At 43.8% G+C, this 13978-nt stretch overlaps 1 protein-coding gene across 2 annotated transcripts; it reads left to right on the top strand.

Annotated features, from left to right (window-relative positions):
* Positions 1–2635: 2635 nt before the first annotated feature.
* On the top strand, positions 2636–8669 carry LOC136945097 (protein SSUH2 homolog). 2 transcript variants are annotated; one of them, XM_067238971.1, is made up of 12 exons: positions 2636–2802; positions 3492–3593; positions 3687–3759; positions 4812–4941; positions 5272–5332; positions 5669–5790; positions 5877–5939; positions 6210–6289; positions 6702–6794; positions 7103–7205; positions 7301–7408; positions 7699–8669. In XM_067238971.1, the coding sequence occupies exons 1-12, from the start codon at positions 2778–2780 to the stop codon at positions 7834–7836; spliced, it is 1098 nt and encodes a 365-aa protein (XP_067095072.1). In that variant the 5' UTR covers positions 2636–2777; the 3' UTR covers positions 7837–8669. The 2 variants fall into 2 exon arrangements, with proteins under 2 accessions (XP_067095072.1, XP_067095073.1); XM_067238972.1 differs by lacking the exon at positions 2636–2802 and adding an exon at positions 2940–3043.
* Positions 8670–13978: the final 5309 nt, after the last annotated feature.

Genomic DNA, 13978 nt, shown 5'->3' with positions numbered 1-13978 from the left:
TCTTAGATAAGCTGCCCTTGTCTTACGTAAGTGACACAGCACATTGAGAATGGGAGAAAAAAGCTAAGGCATTGTGTTAAGATCAGCCTGCCATACTCCTCAAGGCCAAAGAAAGAGTGTGAGAAAGCAAGACGGAGGGAGATAAACCTGCGCATGTGTTAAGTGTTCACACTCATTCAGTAACGGTTCGGTGCAGACCACCAACAACGTAAGAGCCGAAGTCTCTCGTGTTAATACAGAGGGCAATACTGACATCTAGTGGCATTGTCAAAACATCCACGTAGAAATCTGCACTACACTTGAAAAAAAGAGCCTTATTCTTCTTTCATTTTTGTTCTGACGTGCAGTTCACGCGATTTTGTGTTCCTGCGTGTCTATTTTCTAGAGACACGCTATGAAATACCGCTCTAGCAAAAAAATATGAAAAGCTGAAATCTGTCGTCATATTGTAGTCCAAATTCACATAGAAGAGCGTCTTAAAAATCAAAAAAGAGTCTTTTTCGGACTTCCGGTTCCTAAAGGGAAGTCCCTTAAAAAAATCTTAAAGGATATGATACATTTAATTCAATAAGGTCGCTCTTTTAGTAGGTATGAAAATTATGTAGACACTGTCGGGAACAAACAGCAGGCATAAAGATTAAATGAAACTACAACACCAAGTGCTATACGTCACCTCCCACACATTAGCCTCGCTCAACTTAAAGGTGCAGTATGGTTTTTTTCACCTTTAAAGGAGACATGACATGCTGCTTTTGGATGCTTTTATATAGGCCTTTGTGGTCCCCTAATACTGTATCAGAAGTCTCTTTCCCGAAATTCAGCCTTGGTGCAGAATTACAGCCACTACTAGCAGTCCCACAAGGAGCTCACGTTACAGCATGTGTATTCACACACATACTTGATGCTATCTACCTTTCCATTAGCGACAGTAACTCAGCTGTTAGCTGCAGAGCTAATGTTACAGCCACATTCTAAGGGTAGCAAGCTAGGTAACCATATACAGTAAAGCTACAAAATGATATAGCGTTAGTTAACTTACTTGTCCGAGGTTAGTAGCTGGACGAAAGAGAGTTAGTACTGATCCAGAATTTAATTTCAGCAAGGCCAGTTTTGTATTAGCTCAAGTTGAGGAAACAGTCGTGGCTGAAGTGTTTGGCGCAGACATATAAAACAAATGCGCCTACAACAGAAGTTGTGTAGGCGCATTTCCAGAGAAAATAAAATTATGATACTGGGTCTTCAGAGGCTCGGATGAAGGAACTGTAAAAAGATTTTTGTTTTCCTTTGTACATCCAAACTGAGCAAATGTAATGCTTCGTTCGTTTGCAAGCCATGATGTCTCTCGAGGATAAAAACACTTGCACGGTCGTAGCTCAGTTTCTCATGGGCGGCCAGATTCTCTGGGCAGGCAAAGCAGAGAGAGGGGAGGTAACCTTCCTCCTTGTGACGTAACAAAGAGGAGATTTTCAAACAGAGCAATTGAGCTTTCATTTTCTAAAAGGCGGAGAAGAACACCCAGGGCTTGGTTTACACCGATCGAAAATTCTAGCCACTGGGGGACCAAAGGCAGGCTAGGGGAACTCAATGTTAAATAACCTCCTAAAGTGAAGTTTTCATGTCATGTCACCTTTAAATTCAATTATTTTGACCCCAGAAACCAGTATAGGATGAATCAAAGTGATGAAGAAAATCAGTCAGAGAAAGTACTTACCTCTTCTAGTTCCCCTAATTCCATATAAGGTGAAATGCAAACGATAGATTATCAGTTTTGTGTGTGTGTGTAGGGCAGGGGAGGCGGGGGGGGGGGGGCAATCCACAAGTTTTTTCCAACCATATACCTGCATGTTTGTGTGAGTATGACATACACACAGATGTACAATGCAGTCAAGCAAGAAAAGTGAGAGAGGGGGTGGGGGTCGTTATTCACTTTTCAAGAACAAAATTGCACCAATACAAGAACAATACAACAGTATCATGTTGCCTACTTCCTGAATCCTCTACAATGCAGGAGCGACTCCTCTGGGCCCAACACATCCCAACCACACCTACCAGGACATTCCTCAGTCCAAACACGTTCTTGTCTGAGCCTGGAAATAACATCCCTGTCTAACCTACAGCTTCCTGAAAACAGGTTTACTGGGTCATCATTTAATATGAGCTCTGATGAATCAAATTACCCAATTCCCAGAATGCCATCAGGTAGTGACTTGTATGAAATGGTGCGATGAGTCCTTTCTGAACATGCAAATAGGCTGATGATGTATGATAGTAGTCTAAAGTAGTGCTGTTGATCCCATATTTACATTTGAAGTAAGAAGATTTCTCTCAGTTAGGGGGACCACAATCCATTTGGATGCTCACATTTGTTCTTGATTCTACAATATAATGTGTAGAAACATGTGCTCTACTCCACGAAAGAGGAAAGAACAAAAAGGGGATTATGTAGTTGGAAAGCATGACCTTTCCACAGGCGAGCATCCAAATTCTTAGGAAATGTTAACCTGTTAAGTCAAGTTCTGAACTGTCTCGACTCGTGTAGGTGTAGCGCTGCCCTTTGAAGGGAACCCCCCCATCCCTGCCCCTTCCCCTCATCATTTACATATAAATCTCATACCAGTGAGTGTGCTGGGTCTGCTGTACTGCTGGTCCTGCTAGTGACTCAGTGCTTGTTTCGCGTGCATTCCATATTCTCAAAAGAGAGGCTAGGGGCTCTTTTAGAGAATCTAGAGAATCGGGCTTCTTGTAAACCTTAATAGGTAATCATCGAAAAGATCAAGATGTTAAATCCTCCGGAGGGACAAGGTAGGTAACCTACTTTAATGTTATATCTGTCAGATTAAACAATAAAGTCGTCAATGCTTTTCCAATGTGTCAGATTTTTTCATGCAGCAGGTCTACTTCCTAACATTGTTTTATGAAGTTGTAGGAGGAGCGATCTAAAATGTATTGTGTGCGATATGCTAACCTCGGCAAGCCTAACACCATTTAGGAAGGAATTTAATTACCCAAAGCGCGACGCGATCCGAGTTTTGCGTATCTATGGGTAAGTATACGTAATCTATGGGCTAGGAACGTTTCATAGGCTTTACATACACACAGGAGCTTGTAACATTGACATTATGTTACTGCGCTAGCGTATGTTTTAAATGCATGTTCAGAAACACAAGGAGCAAGCACGGATTCAGAATATCTGCGATCGCAGCTAAAAGCGTGCACACTTCCATTCCAAAGATGCCGTGGCTTTCTCAACGGAATCGAATTACGGTTGACTGATTTTGCTCACTCGTTTTGTCTAATGCACGTTCCTCTAAAACTAAGTCCATCCGAAGGGAGTTGGTGTACCTAAACACAGGGTTAGCCAGTAAATCAGCTTCGTTTCGGTCAGTAAATTGAGTCCGGGCCCAGAGGCAGGGGTGTAGGGACAGCTGAGGTGGGTTTATGTCACTTGTTGCTTCCCTACTCACTTTCCTGTGTTGTTTTTCTGTCCCCAGCCCTTTACGCCCCCCCAGTCGCTGCCACGGGCCCCACGGCCCCCCCTGCCAGCATGTTCGGCACAGTGCCAGGTTACGAGGGCACACTAGCTGGAGGAGGAGGTATGGTCCTCAGATACACACACACACACACACACACACACCACATATCTACATGTGCTGATCTGTGTTTGCCCCCCCCACACACACCTCCAGGTGGATACCTGCCCCCACCCATGCCAGTGGACCCCACCCCTCCACCCCAACCAACACCAGTTGGGGACTGGAAGTAGGTGTTGCCATAGAGACTACCTATCTAACACTGTTTTCTCAAGTTGTGAGTTTGGGGGATTCCCAGTTGCTCACCAGTCAAGTGCTTGTATCGTGTAGGCTGAGGCCTTACAGCAAGGGTTTGGTCTTGAAGCCTTCCTGTAACCTTTCCTGCATGTTCTCTCTCTCTCTCACCCACTCACTCACCCTCACTCTCTCAATTTCCTGTCTTTATTCACAGATCTGTCAGAAATAAAGCAGGCATGCCCTAAAATATATCTTTAAAACGTGTGGAGAAGTGTAGTCATGTAGCTGCAATTCTCGTTGCACAAGAGCAGTGTGTAAAAAAAGGTTTACATCATCCAACTGTCATTCCTGAACCCAGTGTATGGTCGAGGGCCAGTAGCCTATTGGCCTACGCATGGTAGTGTCAGATCCACAACCGAGTTAGCTTTAATGAAGTATATTGTTCAGGTGGATTCCTTGCCTGTTGCACCAATTCATTTCAGTAACCTAAGCCAGGACACATCACCACTGATGCTAGGCATGATTTGAAATTCCCTTCCATGACAAGTTATGGCACCGCAAACAACCCAGTCATCCCGTTTATAGGAAATGTAAACATCTTGATTGTGGACAACTTGTTCTTCCCCAACAAACTTTTACCACAGTAACTTGCTCACTTAATACAGCATCCCAGTGTAGTGTGTATGGAGTGATGACAGTGCTGTGTGTATAGAGTATATCAGTGTAGTGTGTATGGAGTGATGATGACAGTGCTGTGTGTATAGAGTATATCAGTGTAGTGTGTATGGAGTGATGACAGTGCTGTGTGTATAGAGTATATCAGTGTAGTGTGTATGGAGTGATGATGACAGTGCTGTGTGTATAGAGTATATCAGTGTGGTGTGTATAGAGTATATCAGTGTAGTGTGTATGGAGTGATGAGGACAGTGCTGTGTGTATAGAGTATATCAGTGTAGTGTGTATGGAGTGATGACAGTGCTGTGTGTATAGAGTATATCAGTGTAGTGTGTATGGAGTGATGAGGACAGTGCTGTGTGTATACAGCATCCCCGCCATGACTGAGGACCAAGCACGACAGGCCTTCAAGACCTTTGCCTCTGCTCACTGCTGCTACAGCGGTGGTCCTGCTAATGACGGGGTCATTACCAACATGGAGTCCTTAAACACCTACCGGGTAACACACACACACACACACACACACACACACTCACACACTTCGTCTCTGCCTTCACTTCTCTGTTTTCACTGTCTGCCCTCAACACAATTTCTGTTCCTAAAAAAATAAACTACTTTACTTTACTCTCTTTGTCTTCCTTCTAAATGAAACCTGTATTTTTCTGTTTTAAGCTGTTGAGGCTGCATTGTGGCTATTCATGTGTCTATGCATGCATTTCCAGTCTGGACAAACTGACAAACATCCTTGTGTTTTTGTTTTCAAATCCATTGTTATTTACGTTTACTTGTCGTTGTTGAAGGGTAGACTCATGTTGTTGTTTGTCCCTAGTACCGCTTGGAGACTTACACAGAGTCCAGGTCAACTGAGTGGGCCCACAAAGCCCACGAAGGTAACTATAAACTGTCACTGTGGTCTGCTTTGTCACAGGTGTCATTACATTGGTGTCATTGCTTCCATCCATTGATCTAACTATTGATCCATTCACCTGTCCATCTATTTAACGATCTGGGTGGTCCCATGACTCGGACCACAACTGATCACTTCTTAAAACAGTTTTTGCCAGCTATGCCACCATGAAGACTTCATCAGCACATTCAGGCTTTATTAGCTCAGAGGAGGAGCTTTACTTTATTCCTGTGTTAGGCTATCAGAATCAGAATTTGGTTTTATTCGCCATGTAGGTTTACAGAAATACGGAATTTACTTTAATTTGTGTGTGTGACAGGAGAGCCAGCAGACTTCTACACCCAGACCGCCCCCCGCCCGTGGGAGGTCCAGGTCACACCCCCTGCTATGTTCACCAATAAAATAGAGAATGTCAGGGTTCCCTTCACCTCTTCCATTAAGGTACACAATCTTTGTTTTTTGTGTTCATATGTCATTTTGTCTGTGTGTGTTTGTGTGTTGCTTTGACTGTGTGTGTGTGTTTACAGGATTGCCACACCTGCCATGCAAGTGGGACAGAGCGGTGTGAGGATTGTCATGGCGACGGCACGGTAGGACCAGTGTGGACACCTTTCGGAATCTTTCTGAGAACTATTCTTGTTTCTAAAAACAACAACATTATGATGTGTGTGTGATGGGGGAAGGAGGTGTCTACAGTTGAGGTATTATTAGATAAATTACATTTAAAACTTGTAATAACCGATAATTACAAACTTTCTTTTGCTCATGAATGAAGAACACTTTTTTCGCAGTTAGACATATGAAACTGTTGTTATCGCACATTTTTCCTTTGGCAACTCTATCTCGTTTTGCTTTTGCAGAAGCAGTGCTGGGTGTGTAAAGGTTCTGGACAGCGTTTGGAGGAATCCTGTTCCCAATGCAGCGGCAGAGGAACAGAGAAGTAGGCTTTCTCAGCTGCGCTCAGTCACGCACTCTTAGTCCCTTCCACATTCACCAGCCTTGAGGTTTCTAAACCTCTTCCTACAAAATGGTCCCGCTTACAGAGCAAAAATGTTGATCTCCTTCAAGTTGTATATCCCTGAAACAGATGAGGGGGTTGGGTGTTTCTTTGTCGTATGCATTGTACCCCAAGCAGTTTTGATAGAACAATACCATTTGCATTTCTAATTATGAAATGTTGGCGATGCGTAACAAAATGTATCTGATTTTGTTTTTGCCCTGTTACTCAGGATTTGTAACGCCAACATAATTTCTGACATTTATTTGGTATGATTTATATTTAAAAAATGTTTACAAAAGTTTGGGAAGGAAGAGGCTAACAGAGGTTTGTGTATGTGTGTTTTCTGCGCCAGCTGTAGTGATTGTTCGGGCCAGGGAACCATCAAGTGTGTTACCTGTGAGGGAAAGCGCCAACTGTTGACCTACATTAACCTCAAGGTTGAATGGTGAGTCTCCACTAAACAAACTCTAAACTGTTGTCCCTATCAGTTTCTATTCTCCTCGCTACTTTTAGTGTCCTCTCACATATCTTTCAAGTCTTTTATCTAATCTGCAGGCTAGTCTCTCTCTTTAGTCTGTAGTCCAGTTTAAATCATAGTCTAGTCGACAAGATGATCGAGTCTTTGTTGTACCCTCTGCTTTAATCTCTCGTTTAGGCTTAAGTCTAGTATAGCCTTTTGTGTAGTACTTGTTCTATTTTGTACCCCTGTCTACTTCAATACCGTCCTCTCTGTGTGACGATGTCATTGGACAGGAAAACCAACGTGGAAGACTTTGCACAGCAGCTGTCCGGGGGTCTGCAGGTGGACCTGGCCAACGTTCACGGGAAGGAGCTGTTCAAGAACGCACAGTACATGGTGGGTCAATGGACAGGAAGTCCCAATTGGGGCTAGGGTTGCAGCCCACCATACACCACAGTAGTTTACTTTGTGTGTGTGTGTGTGTGTCCCAGGTGTATCCAGCGCAGGGGTTCCCAGATCCTGCCATCTCTCAGGCCTCTGAGCGTATAGTCAGAGAACACCAGGCCAAGTACTCTCAGGACTCCCGCATCCTGCAGCAGGTACTACTTCCCATCCTCTAACAGGACACTAGTCCTTACCTGGTCCTATATCCCATCCTCTAACAGGACACTAGTCCTTACCTGGTTCTATATCCCATCCTCTAACAGGACACTAGTCCTTACCTGGTTCTATATCCCATCCTCTAACAGGACACTAGTCCTTACCTGGTCCTAATTCCTATCTTTTAACATAAAACCTGGACAAATCCCTTCTGTTGACTAGTCAAGCACATACATCTCTTTTTTCTCTCTCTCTTGTTCTCTTTACTTTTTCCTTCATCTCTCTACAGCAACAGACCATTGAGCTGATCCCCATCACCAAAGTGAACTATAAGTGGAAGAGCAACTCCCACCACTACGTAGTGTATGGCAACGAGATGGAGGTCAGCTGTGACTACCCTGCCACCTGCTGCTGCACCATCATGTAGACCTCATCCTCTACTCCAGACCTCATCCTCCAGTACAGGCATCGTCCTCTACTCCAGACCTCATCCTCCAGTACAGGCATCATCATCTACTCCAGACCTCATCCTCCAGTACAGGCATCGTCCTCCAATACAGGCATCATCCTCTACAAGCCCTACTCCGGATATCATCCTTCATCCACTCCAACATCCAAGCTTTTGTTTGTGTGTGGGCAGACATCTGTCAGTGTGTGCTAGGTCCATGTGTGCATGTTACATTTGTATCCAGGCCATGATGAGTGTTTTATTCTGTTACACCTCAGCTGAACCTATGTTTGCTCCACCCCTGCCAGCAGGGCTTGCCTTAGACTCTCACTGAGTCTGCTTACTGCACCACTCTCTACCTCCAGGAGTATTACTGTTAACCTGACTCGCCCAACTGTTACACATAACCATCTGGGAAGTTATGCCTGAAAATTGTTTGTCTGAAAATGAAATGAAAGGCACTTGTGAAATTGAAACTTAACCACGCCCGTAGCTGCCAGTAATTCCTCATAGAATGCTGATGGGTCTGAACCACAGAGGTTTGCGCACAGAAGGATAACTTGGAGTTTGTCAAGAAGGATTCCCGCATGGTCGTCATCTCGCTAGCTTATATTACTGTATCCTGCCTTACTAACTCTGCCCCCACCTCACAAGGCCCCTCATCCCAATATTGGGTTTTTGTAACAGTCGCTCTATATAGTATTGTTTTTATAACAGATGTCTTGATTCCTGTAGAATCAGTGCTGGACAGTGGCCGTTGTTAATGTATATGTATTTAGGACACAAGACCTTACTCATTAAATTTGACCATATAATCCAACGTTCTGTCATGTTTTACTTGTTTACATATTTACTACAAGTAATTTTTCATTCTATAACAGCGGTTATACCCTGGTCCTCAGGGCCCACTGTCATATACAGTATGTACATTCTACATTGTAGATGTTTCCCTGCTCCAACACACCTGATTCAAATGAATGGGTTTTTAATCAGGACCAGGGTTGAATACCACTGTTCTAGGATAGGAGTTACAGAAGTAGGTTTTGAATGACAGGTTCGCCCTCTAGTGGACAACCAAGGCACATGTCTTTCCTCTCTGATGAAGCTGGCAGAGCGAACACTAATCTCTCCACCACTACTGTTCCACTGAACTGTTTCATAGCACAGGTGGTACAACTGACACACAGACACATGCACGCACAAAACCACACTTAAGCATACAGCTTGTTCTCCAATGTCGAATTCAGTTTTCTTATTTTTGAATGTGATGTGTGTTCATCGGTCCAAGAAGACATCCTACAATGTGCTGTCCTGACCGCCCGAACACTCTTTCACTCCTGTCGTCGCCTGCACGGCCTGGACACTGTGACATCTCAGACCGTTGGTTAGAAAGTGTGTGTTGGTGTGCCCACTGTCCACAGCACCAGAGCAGTTTCTCTCCCGTGCTACAAGAAGGGCCACTACAATTTATTGCTGCTCTCATAGCAAGTAATAAATAATCAGCCTCGTAAATAATGTCGACGAGCTCATACCCCTGGTGTGCTTATTTGGAACAGCAGCTCCAGCACACTCCCGTATCTTGGAGAGGATGTGGATGAAGCATGGTTTCAGAGCAGCATGGTGAGCGAACCACAGGGCTTCCCCCTCAGGCTCCACTTCCTGTATTTGCTGGTGCACAGGACTCCCAACATTCCAGGAATGCCCAAGGAGGCAGAGAGAGACTGTGTGGTGAAGAAAGATTCTCTCAGGAGAAAACGAAAGAATGATTGTTTGCCGGCTGCTCTATTCAGTAAAAAGTCAGTCTGTTTAGTCATGTGTGTCCGAGGAGCCAAGATCTCACCCCGGAATGGCGATGGAAGAATCAACCAAACGTGTGACGTATACAACAAGTTCAATACAAATGTGTGGTGAGATGAACTAACATGTGCATTGCTTTCACTAAAAGTGTCTGCTAAAGGAATGTGTTTACACAGAATGAAAGCATCAAGGCAACAACAATCTGAAAACTGGTAAAAGAGTCTGCTCTCCACGTTTGGTCACAACGTACAGTACTGTATCGACGTCATCATGACAACGTCGTCAGAAGTGGGAAATCATGAACAAGAAGATTCAAGCCCACTGATGATCTACAATGGAAAGGAAACTTGATGTGGCCTCTGTGGAAACCTCCGGCATGAAGCCCTCCTCCTAACCTCAGCTATGCTCCCCTCAGTCCCTCTGACAACATAGCGCTCCCTGGAGTGTACGGATGACATGTTTGTGACATTCATAATAATCCAGGATTGTGGAGGTCCCCACATTGCGTTTCATTGCCATGTTTTTTCTACGTTATCCCAATCAGTCAGACAAACAGGAAGTAAGTCAGCTGAGGTTAATCCTCCATGTGGTTTCTTATGACTTGGAGGGGCTTGGGGGGGGGGAGGGACTTGGAATGTACCATCTTATCAGAGAGGGAATGGAGAGGAGAGGTGGTGAGGTGAGGAGGGCGAGGTAGAGTTTTGAGGTAGATGTTTGTCTAGTTCTCTCTGTGCTGTGAGGAATGGGAGGGGGCGGAGGAGTGGGGGGTCTTGGAGTCTCTCTACAGGCACATTAAAGGTTATTACGCATCATCATGATGATCTGGTTTCACAACTGGATGCCAGCACTAGTCTCAACACATCCCTTCTTGTTCACTGGAGACACACAGGGCAAATGCTCTCTCTCTCTCTCTCTCTCCTTCTCTCTCTCTCTCTCTCTCTCTCTCTCTCTCTCTCTCTCTCTCTCTCTCTCTCTCTCTCTCTCTCTCTCTCTCTCTCTCTCTCTCTCTCTCTCTCTCTCTCTCTCTCTCTCTCTCTCTCCTCTCTCTCTCTCTCTCTCCTCTCTCTCTCTCTCTCTCTCTCTCTCTCTCTCTCTCTCTCTCTCTCTCTCTCTCTCTCTCTCTCTCTCTCTCTCTCTCTCTCTCTCTCTCTCTCTCTCTCTCTCTCTCTCTCTCTCTCTCTCTCTCTCTCTCTCTCTCTCTCTCTCTCTCTCTCTCTCTCTCTCTCTCTCTCTCTCTGGTACAATACCCTTGGCTGCTGGTGAAGTGAGATGTTGACTGTCAGACATCTCACTCTCTCTCTCTCTCTCTCTCTCTCAGATTATAGGTATCGTGCAATAAGAAAAACAGGCAATATAAATGTTTTGTGGTATGACATTCATTACTCAGTTGGAACAGATGGTAAGGAGAAGTAAGAGTGAAATGAGGCTGTGCTTAAATGGTTACATCCTTAATTTCTCTGACAGTCACCAGCATTCAATGGAAACCTGAGACACTCCTACATGAAAGTAGGAAACGTCATTTTGCACAGCCAGAATCAAACCGGCAACCTTCTGATTAATAGCCTGATTCCCTAACCGCTCAGCCATCTGACCCATATGACCCTTTATGATGACTATACCAGAAAGGCACTGACAGAGATGAACCCTTGTGTCAAGTTTCAAGTGAAACTGCATCCAGCTGTAAGGGAGTCAGTTGGCTGAGCGGTGAGGGAGTCGGGCTAGTAATCAGAAGGTTGCCAGTTCGATTCCCGGTCATGCAAACTGACGTTGTGTCCTTGGGCAAGGCACTTCACCCTACTTGCCTCGGGGGGAATGTCCCTGTACTTACTGTAAGTCGCTCTGGATAAGAGCGTCTGCTAAATGACTAAATGTAAATGTAAGACCCTAGATGTCTAATGTTTGCCACCACCATTTCTTGAGAGGACTTTGTAGTTTTGGTTGAGACACTCACGTTGTTACAACAAAATAAAAATTGATTTTAACTGCAAGGATATTTTGTTCATTGAGGAAATGGTTTTGCATTAATGAACACCGAACGCTTAGTCAGGGGTATTGGAAAGCATTCAATCTCTAAAACCCAGATAAGGTTATGGGACTAGTGACATTTTAATCAGATAATGAAATACAGTGACCTCAAACTACAACTGGATATAGCCTGCTTTAACTCTTTAAGATAATACAACACACCTGTAAATCTCACAGTCTCACCAAGCAAGACATACAAGAACAACATCTACTAATGTTTTGTTGACAATAGGGCTTGATGTTCTGTTTCAAGACATTATGAATTAATAAACTCTAGCAACAATGGAGACTAGCTGGAGTCCAAATATTTTTGCTAAAAATACGATGTTATTAGAGTCCAAACTCCTTTTGACATACTGCTGGATTGGCAAAAACATTGGAACAGTCTGTGCACCTGGCTTGCACTGCGAAATGAAATGCCTCCTTTTGCCAGATTATTAAACCTATCTTTTTTAGAAAAACAAGGCAAATAAACAAATGCTTCCCCTTAATTACATTTACATTTTACATTTACATTTATTCATTTAGCAGACGCTTTTATCCAAAGCGACTTCCAAGAGAGAGCTTTACAAAGTGCATAGGTCACTGATCATAACAACGAGATAGCCACAAAACATTGTGAGTAGCCAAAACATGAAGCACACATTGTGAACAACCAAAGTAAGTGCCAAAGGAAAGAACCACCAAACATCATGTCTTCCAAAACCAATGCATACACCAATAAAAATAGCTTGAAATCGCCTTCAAAACACATTCTAGTGCTTAAGCATGAGCACCCCGGAACAAAGTCTGTGAAAAATACTACATTACTATAAGTGCATGTATGACCCATCAGGACATAACAGGAAAATCCCCTGTTGTTCCTGGTCAGCAGTGATCATGCTTGTCTCTTCTTTTTCTCCCTCCCTCTCTCCCTTCCTGCTACACATTTTTAAAAGACAGCTTAAAACCTACCTTTCTTTTTACCGAAGCATTTAAGTAATTTTATCTCAGAAGGGTTTTACTACTTTTATTTGTTATATTATTGTCTTTATAGATTTGCTATTTTAATTATTACTTTTATCACTTGTATTATTGTTTTTATTGATTTTATGTAAAGCACCTTGAGCTACAATTCTTGTATGAAATGTGCTATATAAATAAAATCTTACTTACTTACCCTCCCTCCCTCCCTCCCTCCCCTCCCTCCCTCCCTCCCTCCCTCCCTCCCTCCCTCCCTCCCTCCCTCCCTCCCTCCCTCCCTCCCTCCCTCCCTGACAGAGAGCTGAAAGGGAAGAAGGGAAGTTTACTTTTAAGTAAAGTAGAAACAGCTGGCTACCCATCACTTGCCGCATCAGATTCAAGACCCTGGTACTGACCTTCCGAACGGGACTGCACCCGAATACATCCAGTCTCTCGTCCGTTTTCACAATGTATGCTTCATGTTTTGGCTACCCACATTGTATGTTGTTTTATGATAATTGACCTATGCACCTTTTGTAAAGCTCTTTCTTGTAAGTCGCTTTGGATAAAAGCATCTGATAAATGACTAAATGTAAATGTGTAAAGATGCATTGATGATGACTGACCACTCCAGAGACACGTATGCACACAGACGTAATCTCTTTAATTTATATCTCTTTTACAGTCGAGGGAGTAGGGCGGATCTAGTCTGACCTCATTTTTATTGATTTGTGGATCAAATCCTGCTGTTAAGAAAAGTACTATCAGAGTGACATTTGACCAGACGGTGGAGAAAGGGGGTTGTAAATGCCACAATGTTTGTACCCAAACATGCCACCCCCACTCTAATCTACACGCATCCAAACACGCGCATTCCAGAATGTGTAGAATATACCCAAGTTGTGACTTGGTGAACACAACTTATCTTCTATATCTTCTGCTCTGTTGCATGTTTCACTGAATGTACCTTTACTTAATTTAAGATTCGTATATGTTTAGTGTTTGCACCTCCCTGCCGTGTTTGCATAACATACATGGCGAATAAACCGAATTCTGAATGTCCTCTTGCTTGGATGTTCTGCCTTGGCTCACACGCACGCACATATGCACGCGCGCACACACACACACACACACACACACACACACACACACACACACACACACACACACACACACAGTGGCTGATTACAAACAAAATGTTAAATAATTTTCGAGACAAGGATACATTTTAGGATATCATTTCAGTATAAACATCAGACGACGTAAGCTATAGGCCCTACTAAAAGGTGCAACATGTCCTATACTTTCTGCCGTTATATCGTTCTTCCTTTCTCTACTCCTCTCTCTCACACAGGAG

This window comes from Osmerus mordax, chromosome 1, assembly GCF_038355195.1.
Source record: "Osmerus mordax isolate fOsmMor3 chromosome 1, fOsmMor3.pri, whole genome shotgun sequence".
NCBI classification, from domain to species: Eukaryota; Metazoa; Chordata; class Actinopteri; order Osmeriformes; family Osmeridae; genus Osmerus; species Osmerus mordax.
The sequence above is the reverse complement of the archived record's forward strand: the minus strand, read 5'-3'. Positions and strand labels throughout refer to the sequence as shown.

Excerpts from the sequence above, each read along its gene's own strand:
- LOC136945097 (XM_067238971.1), top strand. The coding sequence starts at position 2,778 with ATGTTAAATCCTCCGGAGGGACAAG. Across the intron at positions 2,803-3,491 it reads AAATCCTCCGGAGGGACAAG|CCCTTTACGCCCCCCCAGTC; the intron begins GTAGGTAACCTA and ends TTCTGTCCCCAG. Across the intron at positions 3,760-4,811 it reads ACACCAGTTGGGGACTGGAA|CATCCCCGCCATGACTGAGG; the intron begins GTAGGTGTTGCC and ends GTGTGTATACAG.